This window comes from Trichechus manatus, unplaced genomic scaffold (genome assembly GCF_000243295.1).
Source record: "Trichechus manatus latirostris isolate Lorelei unplaced genomic scaffold, TriManLat1.0 scaffold00003, whole genome shotgun sequence".
NCBI lineage: Eukaryota > Metazoa > Chordata > Mammalia > Sirenia > Trichechidae > Trichechus > Trichechus manatus.
The window spans coordinates 27,199,234-27,218,885 of record NW_004443939.1 but is presented as its reverse complement, the minus strand read 5'-3'; the positions used below and the strand labels follow the sequence as shown (position 1 = coordinate 27,218,885).

At 38.7% G+C, this 19,652-nt stretch overlaps 1 protein-coding gene across 3 annotated transcripts in view; it reads right to left on the bottom strand.

The window, feature by feature from the left end:
- Positions 1-19,652, bottom strand: part of GIPC2 (GIPC PDZ domain containing family member 2) — a 93,725-nt gene that overhangs the window by 48,261 nt on the left and 25,812 nt on the right. The window contains exons 1-3 of one of the 3 annotated variants that reach the window (XR_002824095.1): positions 8,609-8,624; positions 8,362-8,482; positions 7,370-7,426 (exon numbers count right to left, since the gene is read on the bottom strand). Coding sequence is in view for 2 of the 3 variants with exons in the window: in XM_023731359.1 (XP_023587127.1) it covers positions 122-307; positions 2,115-2,141 (213 nt within the window). In the remaining variant the exon portion in view is untranslated. Of the gene's footprint in view, positions 1-121; positions 308-2,114; positions 2,197-7,369; positions 7,427-8,361; positions 8,483-8,608; positions 8,625-19,652 lie in introns of those variants that run through there. The other 2 variants (XM_023731359.1, XM_004369086.3) reach the window with 2 other exon arrangements.

The window sequence follows — 19,652 nt, the reverse complement described above, 5'->3', positions numbered from 1 at the left end:
TAAAACAATATGTGTACTACTGTTTCATGAGAAGCTATTTGTTCTGTAAGCCTTCACCTGAAGTACAATTAAAAAATAATAATAAAAAATAAATAATAAATAAATAAATAAATAAACTTACCTTTATAAAAGCATACCCAATGCCATTATCTGTAATGGTGATGCCAAGTGCATCTTCAGATTTACACACATTCACTTCTTTTTTAATTCCTTTCACATGGGCAAATATGAAATCTTCAAGACCTATTTGTACTCCTACGAGTCTTTCCATGTCAACTTTTGGTGTGTTTAAAGTACAGTACAAAATCTGCAAAAAGAAAAAAAATTTAGGTCAGTTTCCATCAGGAAAACATTCTGGTCATTAACTTATTCAATAAATATTTAGTGAAAGAAGCAGTCCCCAATTTATGAAGTAAGTGGTTATATTATGAAATGTGTTTACATGTTGGGTAGGAAGAATCTGGGACACGTTTTCTTTTAATAACATTAAAATTTAAAAAAAAAAATACAAAACTCCTTGCTGCCAAGCAGATTCTAACTCAAAGCAACCCCACTGGACAGGATAGAACTGTCCCATAGGGTTTTCAAGGCTGTAAATCCTTACGGAAGCAGAGTGCCACATCTTTCTCCCATGGAGTGGCTGGTGGGTTCGAACCGCTGACTTCTTGGTTAACAGCCGAGCGTTTAACCACCAGGGCTCCTTTTAATAACATTAAGTAACATGTATCGAGGAGACCTGGTGGTGCAGTGGTTAAGCACCCGGCTGCTAACCAAAAAGTCAGCAGTTTGAACCCACCAGCCACTCCATGGGAGAAAGATATGGGATCTGGTAGTCTACTTCCATAAAGATTATAGCCTCACAAATCCTACAGGACAGTTCTCTGTCCTGTAAGGGTCGCTGTAAGTTGGGATTGACTCAATGGCAATGGGTAACATGTATTGTTTCCTATAGGCCAGACTCTGTGCTAAGCACTTTACATTTATTATCTCATCTAATCCTCACAATGAATTTATAAAGTACATTATTATCCTCATCTTGTTGTCGTTGCTAGCTGCCGTCGAGTCGGTTCTGATTCATAACGACTTTATGTATAACAGAAAAAAATGTTGCCCAGTCCTGTGCCATCCTCACAATTGTTGCTGTTTGAGCCCACCGTTTGAGCTACTGTGCCAATACAGCTTGTTGAGGACTTCCTTTTTCGCTAATCTTCTACTTTACCAAGCAATAGGAAATTGAAGCCTAGCAAGATTAAGCAATTTGCCTAAGGTCACAAAGCCAGTACTTGACAGAGCCAGGATTCATCAACATCAAAGAGGCTTAAACTCCTATGTTACATACCATTTACAATACTGAAATGAAATGTTGTATTCCCAAAGGTAAAATCATGATATGTTTACTACAATGAAAATACAGACAAGATTATCTTTAAAAACTGGTCATTACATTTTTAAAACATAAGGAAAATTTTATTTATCTTGCATTCTAGTGCTTGAGAAAAGCAATTTAATTCGTGAGATGTTACAATAAAAATGTTTTAGACCTAAAATGGACCTTAAACCCAAAACCCATTGTCAACTTTTTAATTTTTTTTATTATCAAGTAATATTCGCCTCAGATATTGCTAGCCCTTCCTCCACCCGAGTCTTACATCAGCCCTCACTCGCAACCATCTCTGTCTCTGAGTTTTATACCATTCCTAACTGCCATTCAAACCTTGGGCCTCAACACATTCATAACTCATGAAGTTCAGAAACTAGTGCAATTACTACTTTTTGAATTGCGTTTTAGGCCTTATCTAAATGGGTCTGAATTTGGAAGGACTTTGTAAAATAACGTGTCTAGTACTCATGCTGGGTTTTGAACCAGAGACTAAAGGTTCAGTGATAAAAAGACACATCACCTGTCCTCAACTCACGGTTTACAGGGAGAGGCAAACATGTGAACAGACCGTTTCAGTATAAAGCCATAAGTTCTAGAGCAGAAATATGCACACGGCTTCATAGGAGCCTAAAGAAAGAACATCTATCTAAAAGATAGCTGATCCAACTTCAATTGTTCAGGAAAAGCTTTCAGGAGGAAAGGACACCTGTGCCGAATCTTAAGCAGGACTTACCTGAGTAAAAGAAAAAGGGAAGGACATCCCAGACAAGGAAAACAGCTTTTCAGAAAGGTCCACATGGGATAGCAAATTGTCGCTGGTATTTCAGTACAACTGAAGCTCAAAGTTTGAGGCAAAGTGGGTAGTGAGATGAGCAGTATTTCCTAGGCTGGAATTAACTGGACAGTGAATAATCAACGAGAGAAAAAGAAAAAAAGCATGGCTTGACATGAACCCCTCTTCAACAATAATTTGACTGTATATCCCTAGTACTGTATTATATTGTTGTATGTATATTGTGGGATAAAGTGAGTAAGTATGTTGGTGTCACTGGGAATCAATTTTCAGCATGGAAGAAAGAAGGTACAGATGTAAAACTGAGTTAAAAAAAAAAAAAAAGCTGCCATCCAATCGTATTTCAACTCATGGCAACCCCATGTGTGTCAGAGAAGAACTGTGCTCCAAAGGGTTCTCAATGCTGATTTTTCGTAAGAAGATTGCCAGGCCTTTCTTCCGAGGTACCTCTGGGTGGATTCAAACCCGCAACCTTTCAGTTAGCAGCCGAGTGCTTAACCATTTGTGCCACCCTGGAACTCCATAAAACCGATAAGGTTATATAAAAGTACTATAATCCTGGATTTGAATTAGCACTATCAGGATTAACTTAGAATGTATTTTCTCTTTATTTAAAAAAGTAATTATTCCCTAGCTGTAGTAGACATGGGGATGAGCTGCCCAGATCCTCCTTCAAGGAAATACCTGGGCAGCGCAGAGTCTGCCTCAGCTGCAGAGAGCTTCCTCACCCAAGTCCTTTCCCAGGGCAACCCACATTCAATGACTGAGATGGAAATACAAAGGCCTGGCAGTCTCAGCCAGACATGGGGTAACTCTGAACAGCAATATTCACTCCAGAGATCCCTGATGGGTCAGCCAAGGCTTTACAAGTTATCTTTCCCCTCTGTCCAATCCTGCATATTTGCCCTTCCTTTCACAGATGTTGATCCCTAATAAATATCCTGCACACGAAACTTCATCTCAGTGTCTGCTTCCAGAAAACCCAACATACAACACTAGCTCAGTTCAATGAAAGACCCAGAAACAATGACCAATCCAGTAGTATGACCACCTAAAGTACCAAATATTTCTAACCACTATTTTCCACTAAAATAAATGGGGCTGATTCCAGGAATTGGAACAGGGAATTTGCAAAATGAGGCTAAAACATCTTGTCATGCTAGAAAGCAAAGAAATTATCAAAAACTACCGGGGTCATGTCAAAATTACTCAGAAGTCAATTTGAAGAGGCTACTTTTGGCTAAAGAAGGACGACTTGCACATCAATAAGAATAATTACAATATTTTGAAATATATTAAATATATCTGAAACAATGAATTAACAGCAATACTCTTTTTTAAAACTTCCTTGGTCACCTTTGGAGGATGCGAAGGATCAAATTATTATTCTGAAAAATAATGAACCAAGTATTTACCTTGCCTGTCTACACAAACAATACCTCAGAGTAATCAAACAGTTATAGAAGAATTCCAGCTAATAAATAATGCATAATAATTTTGGTATAGAATTTAAAATATCACTATTTTGCAATTCTTTTTGAAATAATGGATGTAGGTGATGATCACTAATGGCTGCTAACATTTCAAAAGAGAGACAACCAGACTTTAGGTACCACCTGATGGAAGTACAGAACCTCATCTATAAAGCACTCTTGCAGAAGAAAACAATATTTACCCTGAATCTTACTAAGCTTTTGCTCTAAATACCAGTTTACAAAAGACACAGGAGATAGAGGAACATATTTAACAACTCCACAAGGTCTTAGTCAGCAAAATTCAAACTGTGGGAAACTATAAAACAAAATGATTTCTTCAACAAATAAATGGCAAGTGAAAAGGGGGAAGGAAAGCATTTAGAAAAAGTGGAAGAGCTGAACCAATGTCAACAGCTACTTGCCTCTGAATTTAAATGAGGTAAATAAACTATTTCTTTAATAAAATAGGGGGGGTGATTAAGAGACACCCATTGATTGCAATAAATGGACTTTATGTGGATCCTTATTTGAACAAACTGTAAAAACATGATTTATGAGAAAACTGGAAAATTTGTTGTTGTTATTGATTATATGTAATTATAGCATTGTGATTAGGCTTTTTTAAAAATAGTCTTTCGATTTGAGTCAGAATCAACTCGATGGCAATGGGTTTGGTTTTCTACCTTTTAGAAATATATACTGTTTATGGAGGAAACGAAACAAGATATCTATGGAATTTGTTTCAAAATAATCCGGGGGAGGTGAGTGGGGTGGATGTGTAGACGGAAAAGACAGGCCATGAGTTGTTAACTGTTGAAGCTGACTGATGGGTTCACAGGGATTCATTCTACTACTCTATTTTTGTGCATATTTGGAAATTTTCCACAATAAAAAGGTTTGGTTTTTTTTAATGATGTAATCAAAAGGGTTTTTCTGTTAAATCAAAGGTTGTTATAAAAATTTATGAAAACTAAGTAATGAATTGTATTTATTCTCACAAGGTGGGGCTGAAGCTTTGGATTTTCTTTTTTTCTGGCTGTCAGGCTGTTGTTGCTAGGTTATAGACTTACAAAACTTTGGGGCAGAAGAAACACGACAGCTCTAGCAGCTCAGCTCTCACTGCTGTAGGATTAAAGAAAGGCCCAGGCAGTCAGCAAAGTGCAGACCAAACCCCAGAGGTGTGTGAAAAGGGCTGGCGCTAAGGACAAGAAGGTCCCAGAGTACAAAATAATCAATGTCCATGAAGAAAAACTCCTCTTCCCTCCCCTTTCCTCTTTTCACCCAGTCAGTGGTGAGCAGTCTTGATCGGTGGGCCTTTAACTTAACCTTTTGTGTTCCTGGGGATCCCTGGTGGTGCAGTGGTTAAGCACTCAGCTGCTAACTAAAAGGTTGGCGGTTTGAACTCACCAGCTGCTCCGTGGGAGAAAGATGCGGCAATCTGCTTCTGCAAAGATTTACAGGCTTGGTAAATTACAGGGCAGTTCTACTCTGTCCTGTAGGGTCACTATGAGTTGGAATGGACTCAGTGGCAATAGGTTTGGTTTTTTGTTTGTTTGTTTGTTTTTGTGATCCTGGCAGGGCAAAACATATTTGACTTTGTAAGTAAGTTTTGTAAATATTCTCTCGTGTAAGAACTCTATTAGTCCAGGAAAGGAAAAAAAAGTTATTAAAACCAAGAATGGCTCCTACTGTGAAACCGATGGTATAATTAGTCTACTGATTAAAAAAAAAAAATGAATTGTGGAAGAAGAGTTTGCATAAAAAAGAACTTTTCTGACTTCCTTTCTCAAAATAATGGGAAGTGAACCACAATGAAATACCACCATCATGCCCATTAGAATGGCACTAACAAAATAATGGAAAACAATAGGTGTTGGCAAGATTGTCAAGAAAACTGGAACCCTCTTTCATTGCCGGTGGGAATGTAAAACGGTACAGCTGCTGTAGAGAACATTTGGTGATTGCTCAAAATGTCACACTAGAACTACCATTTAACTCAGCAATCCCAATCCTAGGTATACACCCATAAGAAGTGAAGGCAGGATCGTAAAAAGAAACCTGTATATCAATGTTCATTGCAGCACTTTTCACAACAGCCAAAAAGTAGAAACACCAAAATGTCCATCAACAGATGAATGGATAAACAAAATGTGGTAAGTACATACAATGGAATTTACTCAGCCATAAAAGAAATGAAGTCCTGATGCATGCCACAACATGTATGAACCTCGAAAACACCATGGTAAACAAAATTACGTCAGTCACAAAAGGACAAGTACTGCATGATCTCACTTATATGAAACAAGGCAAATATATAGAAACCAAAGATTATTAGTGGTTACCAGGGATGGGAGGGAGGGGAAAAGGGGACGTTTTTGCTTAGGGCGCATTGAGTTTATGTTTATGGTGGTGGAATAATTTAGAAAAGGACAGTGATAATGGTTGCACAACATAAAGTATATAATCAATAATCAATGTCATGGAAACATACATGTAGAAATTGTTGAACTGGAGAATGTTTTGTTGTGTATAAATTCACAATTAAAAAAAAAAAAGGAATCTTGGCCAATAAAAAAGGGGTGGTGAGTAGAAAAAATTAATAAGCAAACAGTTTTCTCCTTGGTTTTTGTTGTTATTGTTGTTTTGGGTTTCTTCGGTGAATCTGTAAATATTTATAGTGGATCCCAAACATCACTAACATAAAAACAACTCACCAGTTAGACAGGAAATAAAATCTTAAAACATAATGACAGGATAGGGGAAAAGGCCCCAAAAGAAAATCTCACACAAACTGAACTTCTAGTTATCTAAGCCTCTTCCTTTGCTTCCTTTTTAATTCCTCACATGCTTCACTGCAGAGCAAATATTAGATTTCCTGTAGGTAGAACCCTTTTCCAATGTGCTTCCTCCTCTGCAGAACTACAACCCACTCCAGGCAGCCAAAAGTTGGCAGGCAAGGCATCATTTTTTCTGGGAAGAGTAGAGCAAATTATATCCTTCAATGAAGAGCTTCAAGGAGTTCTGCGGGGAAGCTGCTTTGAAAACATGCAAGAATGTAATGGTGACTGGGCAGTAGAGTAAAAGCCCCCTGTAACAGCAGGAAACTAAAGCATCATGGCTCCAGATCAGTTCTTCACGTGAGAATAAAAACCTGACACTCATGCAATCACAATACACAACTATCAGCAAATAAATCTGTAAGTATGTGATATAGGTCTAGAAATTCAAACACATCCTCGTAGATAGATACTATATTTTGAACTGAGAAACAAGGGAGGAAATGATACCCTACTTTCTAAATGCTTACAAAGTTCTTGCTCATTCATCCACTCATCAAAAACCTATTGAGCACTTGCTTTTTGCTAGGTTTTGTGCTGGAAACCGAGGGTACAAAGGTGAATATGACATTCCCTATACACAAGGAACTCCCAGATTGGTAGATGCTCCACTGAGGTTTTGTGATGTAACACAGAGCCAATTACAATAAAATTCATTAAAATTCATGAATATTTAAATTAAAAGGAATCTCAAATACCTTGTCTTAGTTATCTAGTGCTGCTATAACAGGAATACAACAAGTGGGTGGCTTTAACAAATAGAATTTATTTTCTCACAGTTTAGAAAGCTAGAGGTCTGAATTCAGGGTGCCAACTCTAGGAGAAAGCTTTCTCTCTCTGTCAGCTCTGGAGGAAGGTCCTTGTCTCTTTTAGCTTCTGCTCCTGGGTGATCTTCATGTGGCTTGGCATATCTCTTCCTCCATCTCTACCTCCTAGTTTGCTAGGTGGGAAAAAGTAAAAGTCTACATAAACTATAAAAGTACTTTGTAAATGAAAAGATCCTATTTAAAGGTTTTTATTATTATTCCTGGAATATGAGTGTTTCTTGAGCAGTAATATTTACACATATGCTTGACAGCTTCATAAATTGCATGACTTTTCCTAATGATAGCAGACTTTGCTCCTTTTTAATATCAAAAAGGGTAGATTTCATTTTCCCATCAAGTACATAATCCTTCAAGTTATTCTTACTATGCATTTATATTTCAATTCCTCCATTTCAATTGCTACTTTCCTCAATATTTTCAAGTTCTTATCACATGGTTATGATTAGTCACCCTTGAAACTCAATATGGTTAGGATGATAAAAATGTGAACCAGTGCATAGAACCATTAATATAAATTAATACTGCTTTTTCTCTGATGGCACCACTCTATGTTCCACAAATGTGCTTTGTGAATAAGGGTTAAATGAATCATTTGTCATTAGTGTTTCTGAAGATATTCTGGTCTACAAACAGATTAACAAATCTTTCCAAAAACATATCAAATTCATTTTTGTTAAACTCCAGGAAGTCCATTTCCAACTTTCTTTTGTTTAATGCTTTCCTTAAACAGGAACTGAGTTGGCTAAAGCATTCCACATGTTCCAAAGATCTCTGGAAGAAATTATAGGATTGTGTAGCTAGAATTACATTATTTGTGGATGTGATTTTAAATATAAGCAACTGGAACAGTTACCTCTTGTGGTTATCTAAAGTAGCAGTATTGCTAAATATTTTAATACAATTACTTTCCTACATCTCAATATACCCCAAAAACCTCGCTTTTTACGTTTTATCTACAATGAGCATTATAAAACTATCAGCCAGTGTTATTACAGAAAATAAAGAGGGGAAAGCACATAATAACGTACATAGTAATTAACAAACTTACGCTTTTATCAGGAGTTAACATCACATCTTCACACACAAGAAGACTACTTGGAATATGTTTCCTTGGCTAATGATCAAGTTTTTACCCAGGCAGTTCTCATCATCTAAGTCTCAAAAACTTTCTTAATGAGAAAAAAAAAAAAAGATTTTACCTCTGTCTCAATAAATGTCTTTAAAATTGCTGTCAAAAAAATAAAAACCTGAAACTAAGAAAAAAATAATTATTGGAGAAAAAGCTACCTACTTACCCCTGAGTGCCTGAACAGAAGGGAACGGCCCTAGCCAAGCCATAGTGGCAGAATTACATTACTTGAAACTCTTCCAAAGATCTTTGTCTTGTGCTATGCGATTTCCCAAAATATTTGGCAAGTGTGTTATATCAAGAAACTTCTAGAATTGGGCAGTCAAGGGGCTTCCTGATAAGACAATGCCCAGAAGAGAAGCCAACCCCTACCTTTTCATGGCTCTGTCATTATATTCAGTATTATTTATAGAATCCATTTTTAACAAAATGAAATTAAATACCTGACATCTAAACTCAAAAAAGAAAGAAAGAAATTTCTAGAACTATTCTTCAACTATGTTCACAGGGTGGGCACCTGCTCATCCCTCTTAATTATACACAGTTTGGATACCGGTTCCCACTTCCAGTGAAGTAATGTGAAAACAAAGGAACCAGGGAGATGAGGTCTGCAAGGATGAAAAAAAAAATCAAAATCAAGGTCCAAAAAACATTCATTGAGTACTTATGTGCACTTGAGTACTTTCATCTTACCATGTTAGCTCATTTAATCCTTACAGTAACTCTGTGTGAGAGGTATGATTATACCCATTTTTTACAGATTAGAAAATAAAGGCTTAGTGAGATAAAACAGCAGCATTTGGTACACCTGGGACTCCAACCCTGGTTTTCCAACTCCATGCTTTTTTCCCTGCGGAGTTGCCTCTTTAACACCTAGCATCTGCACAGGGACATCTAAGGTCCTATGTAGATATTAGAACACTTCCTACCTCAACTAATCCTTGTGCATCTGGCCACGAAGGCAAGTATCACTACGCCCTGTACAGAGGAGAAAACCAGCTCAGATCTGTTAAGTGATTTGTCCAAGGTCATATAGCTAGTGAATGACAGAGTCAGACTTTTGGGCTTTTTCTGACCCATGATACTGCAGGTGTGATGAAAATATAAACTCAGCTTTGAATTTAAAACTCCTAGAAAGCAGAGACTAGGAAGTTTTATGCTTTATATAATGCCAGATACACTGTTTAATAAACCATCCACTTACTAAAAGAAGTTATGACAGCTTACAAAAAGAAGCTATTTGTAATTGGACTTTAAAAGTCAAAATATTAGATGATTAACAAATATCAAAATACCATTAACACATTGTTATTCAATTTGAATCACTGTATCTAAGTAATTTTAAAATTATTTCTTCCAGTTACAAAATTTTAAAACTGACTAGTTACATTCATTTTTTTTGTATTGTAAACACAATCATTTCAAATTTCATGCCTATTATTTTCCCTGTGTAATACATGTAGTAAATTTCCAAGATTTGTTTTAAAATATACACTGTTTTATATACACAGTGCCTTTGCCTTCACCTTGTCAATGCCTAACAGGCATCGAGAAATGAGTGTCCCAGTTTGGAAAAGATAAAAACTTGGCAACAAGACAGATATTTAGAAACCTGATACTGTATGCTCTATTTAGACCTTCATGAGGATATTGTATAAAGCCCTGCCTCGAACTGTGTAGAACTTTCTATAAATGAATCACTTCTAAATTAGCTACCCTGGGTCAGCAGTGGCAAGTCTTAAATAAAAAGTGAATCACCCTTTGTACTCTTCCTTCTCCGGTACAACTACTTTTTTTCAATATTTTGAATCAGTAAAATAATATGACAAAAATACTTTCATCCAAAAAAGGGATAGATACAGTTGAATCTATATTGTTTAATCCACCAAATGATTTCCCAGAATAACCAAAGGAACATTTTTTCTTTTGTTAATGAAATCTAATCTAACCAACTATGTATCAAAGTAAATCAAAACCCCAAATTAATTCTTGAAACACAGAAAGGGTTAAAAGAATAGGGACAGATTATGGTCTTGCCTTTGTGGACATTACACAGACACTTTACCAAAGAGTGAGATATATCAAATGTGTATTGCTATATATATCATCCTCTCTCACAATATTCTCCCAGTTAGAGGAGATATCTGAGCTTTGCCCTAGTCTAATAATGCCACAAGGTTACATGACAATTTCAAAGACATCAAAAATCACTGCTACTTCCCCTTGTCAGGTGCTATCTCAAATTTTGCAGCTTTCTGAGCCACTTATCTTCTTAAAAGCATCCTCCTGTTTACCAGTTAAGATGGAAGAGAACCTAAACGGGCAAGGAGAAACTATAACAAGAAGACATCTTACGTCTTATAGCAATGTGGTATGGTGGTTTATGAGATATAATAAATTTTCTAAATTATAATTATTAGTAAATAGACTTGGGAATTAAGCTTTCCAGTTTACCAAATAAATACACAAATATCTGTAAAATATTAGATGGCCACTAGATCTCAAATGTGTCCTTATACAAAATTTTAAAATTTGTGTTTGGCAGCATACTTATATTAGCCCAGGAACCAGGCCTATAATCCTTACGATGGAAAATGTACCAAGAATGTGAGAATTAAAAACCACCCAAATGAATCATGGAAAACTGGAAACCAAGCATGGTGAGCCACTCGGGTGTCAAGATGGAGTGATGGGAGAGAGTGGTCTATTCCTTACTATTCTCTGGAAGAGAAACTTTGACAGAAAAAGATGAGCATTTTGTGAAAAAATATGGAGCATTCAAGAAACTATCAAACATCTTGAAGCAGAGAGTGTCTTAGTCATTTAGTGCTGCTGTAACAGAAATACCACAAGGGGATGGCTTTAGCAAAGAGAAGTTTATTCTCTCACAGTCCAGTAGGCTACAAATCCAAATTCAGGGCATCAGCTCCAGGGGAACGCTTTCTCTGTTGGCACTGGAGGAAGGTCCATGTCATCAATCTTCCTTTGGTCTGGGAGCTTCTCTGTGCAGGAAACTCAGGTCCAAAGGATGCGCTTTGCTCCCACTATTGCTTTCTTGGTGGTATGAGGTTCCCATGTGTCTCTGCTCACTTCTCTCTTGTATATGTACCTCAGAAGAGTCTGGATTAAGACACTATCTAATCTTGTAGACCTCATCAGTATAACTGCAGCTAATCTATCTTATTAGATCATAGTGACTGAATTTACAACACATAAGAAAATCACATCAGATTACAAAATGGTATACAATTATACATTACTGGGAATCATGACCCAGCCAAGTTGACAGATGTTTTGGGGGGACACAATTCAAAGAAAGTTTGATATTGATTCTAAACTAGAACACCTGAAATACATTAAGAAAATATTCAATAGGGTTCCCTAGATGAGGAGTGAGAAAGGCTCTGGGATAGAGGTGGGGGTAGAGGGTTTGAAACAAACTCAGACCATCTGAGGCACTTACATTATTCTTTAGAAAGTTTGAGAAGCATTAATAAAACTCACCTACAAGTAGGTTGGTGTACATCTTAGTTATCTAGTGCTGCTATGACAGAAATAACACAAGCAGATGGCTTTAACAGAAATTTTCTCACAGTTTCAGAGGCTAGAAGTCCAAATCTAGAGTGCCAATTCTAGGGGAGGACTTTCTGTCTCTCTTTAGGCTCTGGAGGAAGGTCCTTGTCTCTTAAGCTTCTGCTTCCTGGTTCCTTGGAGATCTCCATGTTTCTTGGCAGCTATCTCTGGCATCTACCCCATCTCTGCTCTGCTTGCTTGTTTAATCTCTTATATCTCAAAAGAGATTGACTCAAAATATACCCTACACTAATCCCGCCTCATTAACATTACAAATACAACCCATTCCCAAACGGGATAACAACCACAGGCAGAGAGATTAGGATTTATAACACATATCTTTTGGGGGGACATGATTCAAACTATAACATTTCACCCTTTGGCCCTCAAAAAGTCACATCCTTGCCACATGCAAAACACATTCACTCCATCATCCCAAAAGTCTTAAATCAACTCCAAGTCCAAAATCTCATCTTCTGAATCATCTAAATCAAATACAGCTGAGACTTTAGGTGTATTCCATCCTGGGGCAAAATTCCTCTTCATCTATGAACCTGTAAAATCTAGAATACAAGTTGTCTGTTTCCAAAGTACAATGGTGGAATAGGCACAAGGTAGACATTTCCATTCAAATGAAAAAAATAGAAGGGAAAAAAGGGATAATACGCACCGAGCAAGTTCAAAACTCAGTAGAACAATTTACATAGCTCTCAAGGCTTGAGAATACACACAGGAAGGAATACACACAGTCACTATAACAAAAAGAATTGGTCAATGTTCAACCATTTCAAGAGGGAGCATATGATCAGGAACCGATGGTACTGAAGGAAGAAGTCCAAGCTGCACTGAAGGCACTGGCAAAAAATAAGGCTCCGGGAATTGACAGAATATCAACTGAGATGTTTCAACAAACAGATGCAGCACTGGAAGTGCTCACTCGTCTATGCCAAGAAATTTGGAAGACAGCTACGTGGCCAACCGACTGGAAGAGATCCACATTTATGCCTATTCCCAAGAAAGGTGATCCAAACCAAATGTGGAAATTATCGAACAATATCATCAATAACACACTCCAGTAAAATTTTGCTGAAGATCATTCAAAAGTGGCTACAGCAGTATATCAATAGGGAACAGCCAGAAATTTAGGCCAGATTCAGAAGAGGACGTGGAACCAGGGATATCATTGCTGATGTCAGATGGATCCTGGCTGAAAGCAGAGAATACCAGAAACATGTTTACCTGTGTTTTATTGACTATGCAAAGGCATTCGACTGTGTGGATCATAACAAATTATGGATAACACTGCGAAGAATGGGAATTCCAGAACACTTAATTGTGCTCATGAGGAACCTGTACATAGATCAAGAGGCAGCTGTTTGGACAGAACAAGGGGATACTGTGAGGTTTAAGTCAGGAAAGGTGTTCATCAGGGCTGTATCCTTTCACCATACCTACTCAATCTGTATGCTGAGCAAATAATCCGAGAAGCTGGACTCTATGAAGAAGAACGGGGCATCAGGATTGGAGGAAGACTCATTAATAACCTACGTTATGCAGATGACATAACCTTGCTTGCTGCAAGTGAAGAAGACTTGAAGCACTTATTGATGAAGATCAGAGACTATAACCTTCAATACGGATTACACCTCAACATAAAGAAAACAAAAATCCTCACAACCAGACCAATAAGCAACATCATGATAAATGGAGAAAAGACCGAAGTTGTCAAGGATTTCGTTTTACTTGGATCCACAATCAACACTCACAGAAGCAGCAGTCAAGAAATCAAAAGACGCGTTGTACTCGGCAAATCTGCTGCAAAAGACCTCTTTAAAGTGTTAAAAAGCAAAGATGTCACCTTGAAGACTAAGGTGCGCCTGACCCAAGCCATGATATTTCTAATCTTATCATACGAATACAAAACCTGGACAATGAATAAGGAAGACCAAAGAAGAACTGATGCCTTCGAATCGTGGCACTGGCGAAGAATACTGACTATACCATGGACTGCCAAAAGAACAAACAAGTCTGTCTTGAAAGAAGTACAACCAGAATGCTCTTTGGAAGCAAGGATGGTGAGACTACATCTTACATACTTTGGACACGTTGTCAGGAGGGATCAGTTCTTGGAGAAGGATATCATGCTTGGTAAAGTACAGTGTCAGCGAAATAGAGGAAGACCCTCAATGAGATGGATTGACACAGTGGCTGCAACAATGGGCTGAAGCATGACAACGATTGTGGGCATGGTGCAGGACTGGGAAGTGTTTCGTTCTATTGTACGTACGGTCGGAACTGACTTGACAGCACCTAACAACAAGGCTTGAAAATAATCCTCTGTTCTCTGAGACCATCTGGGCAATGGCCCTACCCTCCAGACTCTGGGCATGCTCTCCAGATTCTGGGTGGAGGCCCCTCGGCCCTGGGATTCAGCTCCGCCTTCCAGGCCTTCTGGGATAGCAACTCTGTTCCCTTAGCTTTAGGCGGCCTCATTCTCCTAGTCCACCTGAGTGGTGACCCAACCACCTTGGTCCCCAACAGGCCCCATTCTTCTGCCCCTTGGGCATGGAAACCCCACCTCCTCAGCTTTGGCGGTAGCCCCATATCCCTGGCACACCTTAACAGCAGCCCCACACTCCAGAACCGAGTCGGTGAAGATTCGACTCTTTGAAACCGAGGAGGCTGTGGCGCCGCCGTTTGAGATCCAGGAGACCCTGTCTCTGCTCTTTGAAACTGAGAAGGCCCTGCTTCCTGTGCTTCTTCCAACAGTTCTGCTGATCTCCAAGTTGCTCCAGGGATGGTTCTTTTCTTTTCTTGGAGGACAACAGATGTAGCTCCTTTGGCCCATTTCCTGTCTGTAGAATTCCAAAAGGCAGACAGTGTTCTCTCCTTTAGTTCTTTTTCTGTCCCCTTCCATCTAAGCTGATGGGTTTTCTGCTGTGGTGGTTGGTTAGATCCATCAGTTACAGGCTTAATCTCTTTACCAATGTTCCTTGGAGAACATTCTAGAACATGTGTCCTTAGTTTGTACAACAGAATTTTCCAAATCTTTAAATTCTGTTTTCATTTTGCACGGCTCAGTTTTAAGTAAGTCTCTTTCCTCTAGCATTTTACTATAAGCAGCAAGGAAAAACCATGTGGCTCCTTTAAGATCTTGCTTAGAAATCTCCTCAACCAGATATCCAAGTTCATCGCTTACAACTTCTACCTTCCACCAAACATCTGAACATAATTCAGACGAGTTCTTTGCCACTGCATAAAAAGCATCACTTTCTTCCATTGTCCAATCACATGTTCATCCTTTTCTTTTAAAGCCTCACCAAAAGCATATTTAACATCCACAGCCTCATTAACATAACAAAAACAATCAATTCCTAAATGGAATTATAACCACATGCACAGAGGTTAGGATTTATAACACATATTTTGGGGGGACATAACTCAACCCATAACAGTGTGCCTAAATTCACAAGAGAAGTTAACCCTAAATCTGGAGTGTGAGGATTCTTCTGGGCTCCAGGTTGCTCCAAGGATAGACAGAACAGAGAATGGGAAGGAGTAGAGAAGAGCTGCCAAAAATAGAATTCTGTCACAGGCTAGGAGATACTTAGGCACAGCCTTGGCTGAAAGACTCTCACCTTTGTTCGGACTTGTTTATTACTAGCACCTGGCTTCGCACTCTCACTAAGCAGCTTCTTCCCACCCTCTGCTTGCCAACGTTACTGCCATTACTGCCAAGGGATTGGAGTGGGCAGAGCGCTTAGAGAAAAGGGGGGAGAAAATCTAGCAGGGTCAGGAGGCTTCCCGAAGAAGCTGGCAGGCTGCATCCTCAACTCCCAGGAACGTGTCACCAAGCTAAAGCCAGGACGAGTAGTACTACCGTCTCCTAGCTCCAGGCTTGGTGCTGACACTGTGTCCTTGCTACCTGCTTCTATTTTTATGACTACCCACTTCCTTCCCCACCCCTTCCCGCAAATGCTATAATGTGAAAACTTCCCTATTGCCCAGAAAACTGGATTATGCATTGTTGGTGCTTAATTAGCAAATGAATTATAAACTTTATCACATCATATTTTTCTTCCTTCTCCTTTTCTAATAGGCAATTTGACTATAGTTAGGGTGACTCCAGTTCCCAGTTTACCCTTGTTGTCCCAGTGTAATTATTAATAGCATCCCTTTCACTCTCTGAAGTATCTGGGTTCAGAGTATAAATTATATGCTCATCTATTTACAATGTATGTATTAAGCCAATCAAATACATAAGCATGTTCCCATTTCAGGATGCTGAGAATAAGACAGCAAGGGACAGAAGGAAAATTATATGATTCAGATGTTGAGGACACGCAGTGGTAAAGTTCTTTCTTTATCTCTTGGCATTCAAGCAATCTTCTCCAGATGAGAGGATATCAGTGCCCATGACTTGAGTATAATTACCAAGATTCTAGGAGACTTAATGAATGTGCTGAGAGTGGAAAATTAGCTCTAAAGTTCTCACAAGTACTCTCTGAAGTGCTTCTCTCTCGAGTATTCTCACAGGTACTCTCTATGCCTAGAAATATGATACAAAGACACAGGTATATTACTAAAGAGATATTTTTGGCTCAAGAGTAGTAACCATTGGCAAATACAATACAAAACAATTCTGAATTAATTGGCATCTTTAATATTTCTCAAGTTTACCTGATGTCTTTGACTATGCTGACTGAAATAGGTTATTAGGTTCGTACATAATTTTATTGAAGAAGCCCTCATCAGGAGACCCCAGATTAATTACTATAACACAGAAGTCCACACTGAGGTAGCTCAGTTTTATAATCATGTATAGAGATACACTTTTTAATTAGTTTCGTTATTTTCTAGGATTAATCAAAGGGTGGAAGAAGGAACAGTGCACAGATCTAGAATAGAAAAATTACAAGGAAATATGGCAAAAACTTTGTCAAGCATCTCTTTTGAGAGAAAGATGACTAACATTTATTGACACATTGTTCTAGACATCTAACATGCTATTTCATTTAATTCTCACAACAACCCTCCAAGATAGGTATAATTTGCACGTTTTCCTGGTGATAAAATTGAGACTAAGAAAGGTTTTAACCCACCAAAGGTTACACCTGAAAACTGACATCTCCAGGAATCAAACCTGCCACCCTGCCCCCACAATCCCTCCTCCCCATCTGACTCACCTCAAAGTCTGCGCTTTTCTATTCTGCCTAACTCCCCACCTGCCATAGGACCCTGTCAAGTAGCCATAGCAACATGTGATGCTTCAAGATATTATAAAAGCTTGGAACATCACAAATTTAACAAATCAACTACATGTTCCACTCTGTATTCCTACAATCTTATAAGACCGATCCTAAAACTAAAGTACAAAACCAACTGGAGGTCTTCTCTTCATTTTCTTTTCTTGATACTTTCCCATTTCTCACCTCCTAACTTCACAATGTACAGCAATTAATTACTTAACCTCAAGCATCAATGTGTAAAGTAATGATGTGGGAGAGTGTGATATTGGTCCTTAAGAAAGTGTTTGAAATTTTGTGGGGGCGTTTTTGGTCCTTACCCTGATTATGTGACACCACTGGCATTTGGGGGAGGCAAGGGGAGACAGAGATAGTATATGACCTGCAGTGTTCAGAGAAGTCCAACTCAGTGAGAACACTTTTTGCATTCCACATGACTTTCAAATGTCCTAACAGACATTACTGTTGTGTAGGGGGAAAAACTATAAGCAAAGACCCTAACTCTGTTGTTGTTGTTGCTGTTAGTTGCCACTGAGTTGACTTCAACTCATGGCAAGTGTATGTACAACATATCAAAATAAAATGTTGCTTGGTCATGCACTATCTTCATGATTGTTGGTATGTTTGAGTCCATTGTTGCAGCCACTATGTATTTTGAGTGCCTTCCAACCTAGGCGGCTCATCTTCCAGCACTGTATCTGACATCATTCTGTTGTGATCTATAGGATTTTCACTGACCAATTTTCAGAATTAGATTGCCAGGCCTTTCTTCCTAGCCTGTCTTAGTCTGGAAGTGCCGCTGAAACCTGTCCACCATGGTTGACCCTACTAGTATTTGAAATACCAGTGGTATAGCTTAAAACATCATAGCAACACGTAAGCCACCAAAGCACAACAAATTGACAGACAAGGGGTGGAACACTGTTACAGATGAAGTCTGTCTTTATCTGAATTTTCTTGGACTGCAGTTACCATGTAAAATAAGGAAAGACTGTGCTTTGTGCAGAACTTTACCAAGAGTTGTTCACCATTTCATAAAATCAAGTCACTAACAGCAATACTGTCTGCATTGTTTGAGTTTTCAATATAATACATTTATATCAGTCTGCTTCTGTTACATTATGGTGATTCTGTGAACATCTACCAATATTATTTATCTCTTGTTGCAAAATGTCATATATAAAGGAAAAGAGTTAACAGAATTCAGCTGAATACTGTCTTATTCTCATTCTTTTTAAATCTAAACTTATTCACTATAAGTATGTACAAGCATCTATTTCATTATGTCTTCTAAGACAGTTTCCCAAGTATTTGCATATTAAAATACATTATTTGTTATAAATTACTTTCCTTTGTTTCTCTGTAATGTTAGAAATAAGGAATATATTATTTTTCAAATTATGTGTATAGGCAGGTAATATTGTTTAAATTTTTATATAAGGATAGTAAAGGTGATGTTTCAAAGTATTTGAATGGGGGACTTTGAGTTCGATAAGATTAAGAGCAACTTGTGAAAGAAAAGAACATGACCTTTGAAGTCTGACAGACCCAGAGTCAAAGATCCCTCTGGACTGTGTGACTTGGGTAAGTTATTTTCACTATGAGTTCCAATTGCCTCAACTATGGATCATAATGGTGACTGGGGGTTCCGGCAAAAATTGCCATTTCAGATAAGATAACATAGGTTAAGTGGCAATAAGAGGTACTCAAAAATAGCTCCCTTCTTGATTCTCAAGATAGGCTTCCCGTGGAGGCAGAGCCAACAAGGCACTGTAGGCAGAAGCACCACGCCATCCCTCTGCAGCAAAGACCCGAAAAAGTAAAAACAGATACAAACATCAATCCTGGAATCCTAAGCGTCAAATGAAGGGATAAAGAGCTCGATCAAGCACCAAATGGAATAAGAAAATGACGGAGAACACAGAATGAGGAAAGCCACACAGTGGAGGTCCCCAACCAGCTAACATGGCACAGATTCGCCATCTTGGACCTCAGCCACCAAGAACAGTGGACAGGGAGTACGGGAAGGCAACATCATGGAGCTCCCAACAGGAGACAGCACCCATTCCACACATCACATACTCTCCCTTCCCTCCTGCCTATCTGCACCATGCACCGAGTGCTGCACCCCGAGTGGCAACAGCACAGACCACCAGACCCCACCCTGCGCTGCCCCCCATCCTTGCCCCATCAGCCCCAGTATGTGCCACAAAATACCCATCCCTGTCCCTCCCCACCCTCCCCCCCGCCAGACCTGGCCTGCTATACCATAGCTGAGCAATTGGCCCTGCCCACTTGGACAAGGTGGTGAGAAATATCATGTCCACAGACAAGCAAGCAACAAAGCAGGCCCAGCCCACCTGCCTAGACATAGCCAAATAAAACAAAAAA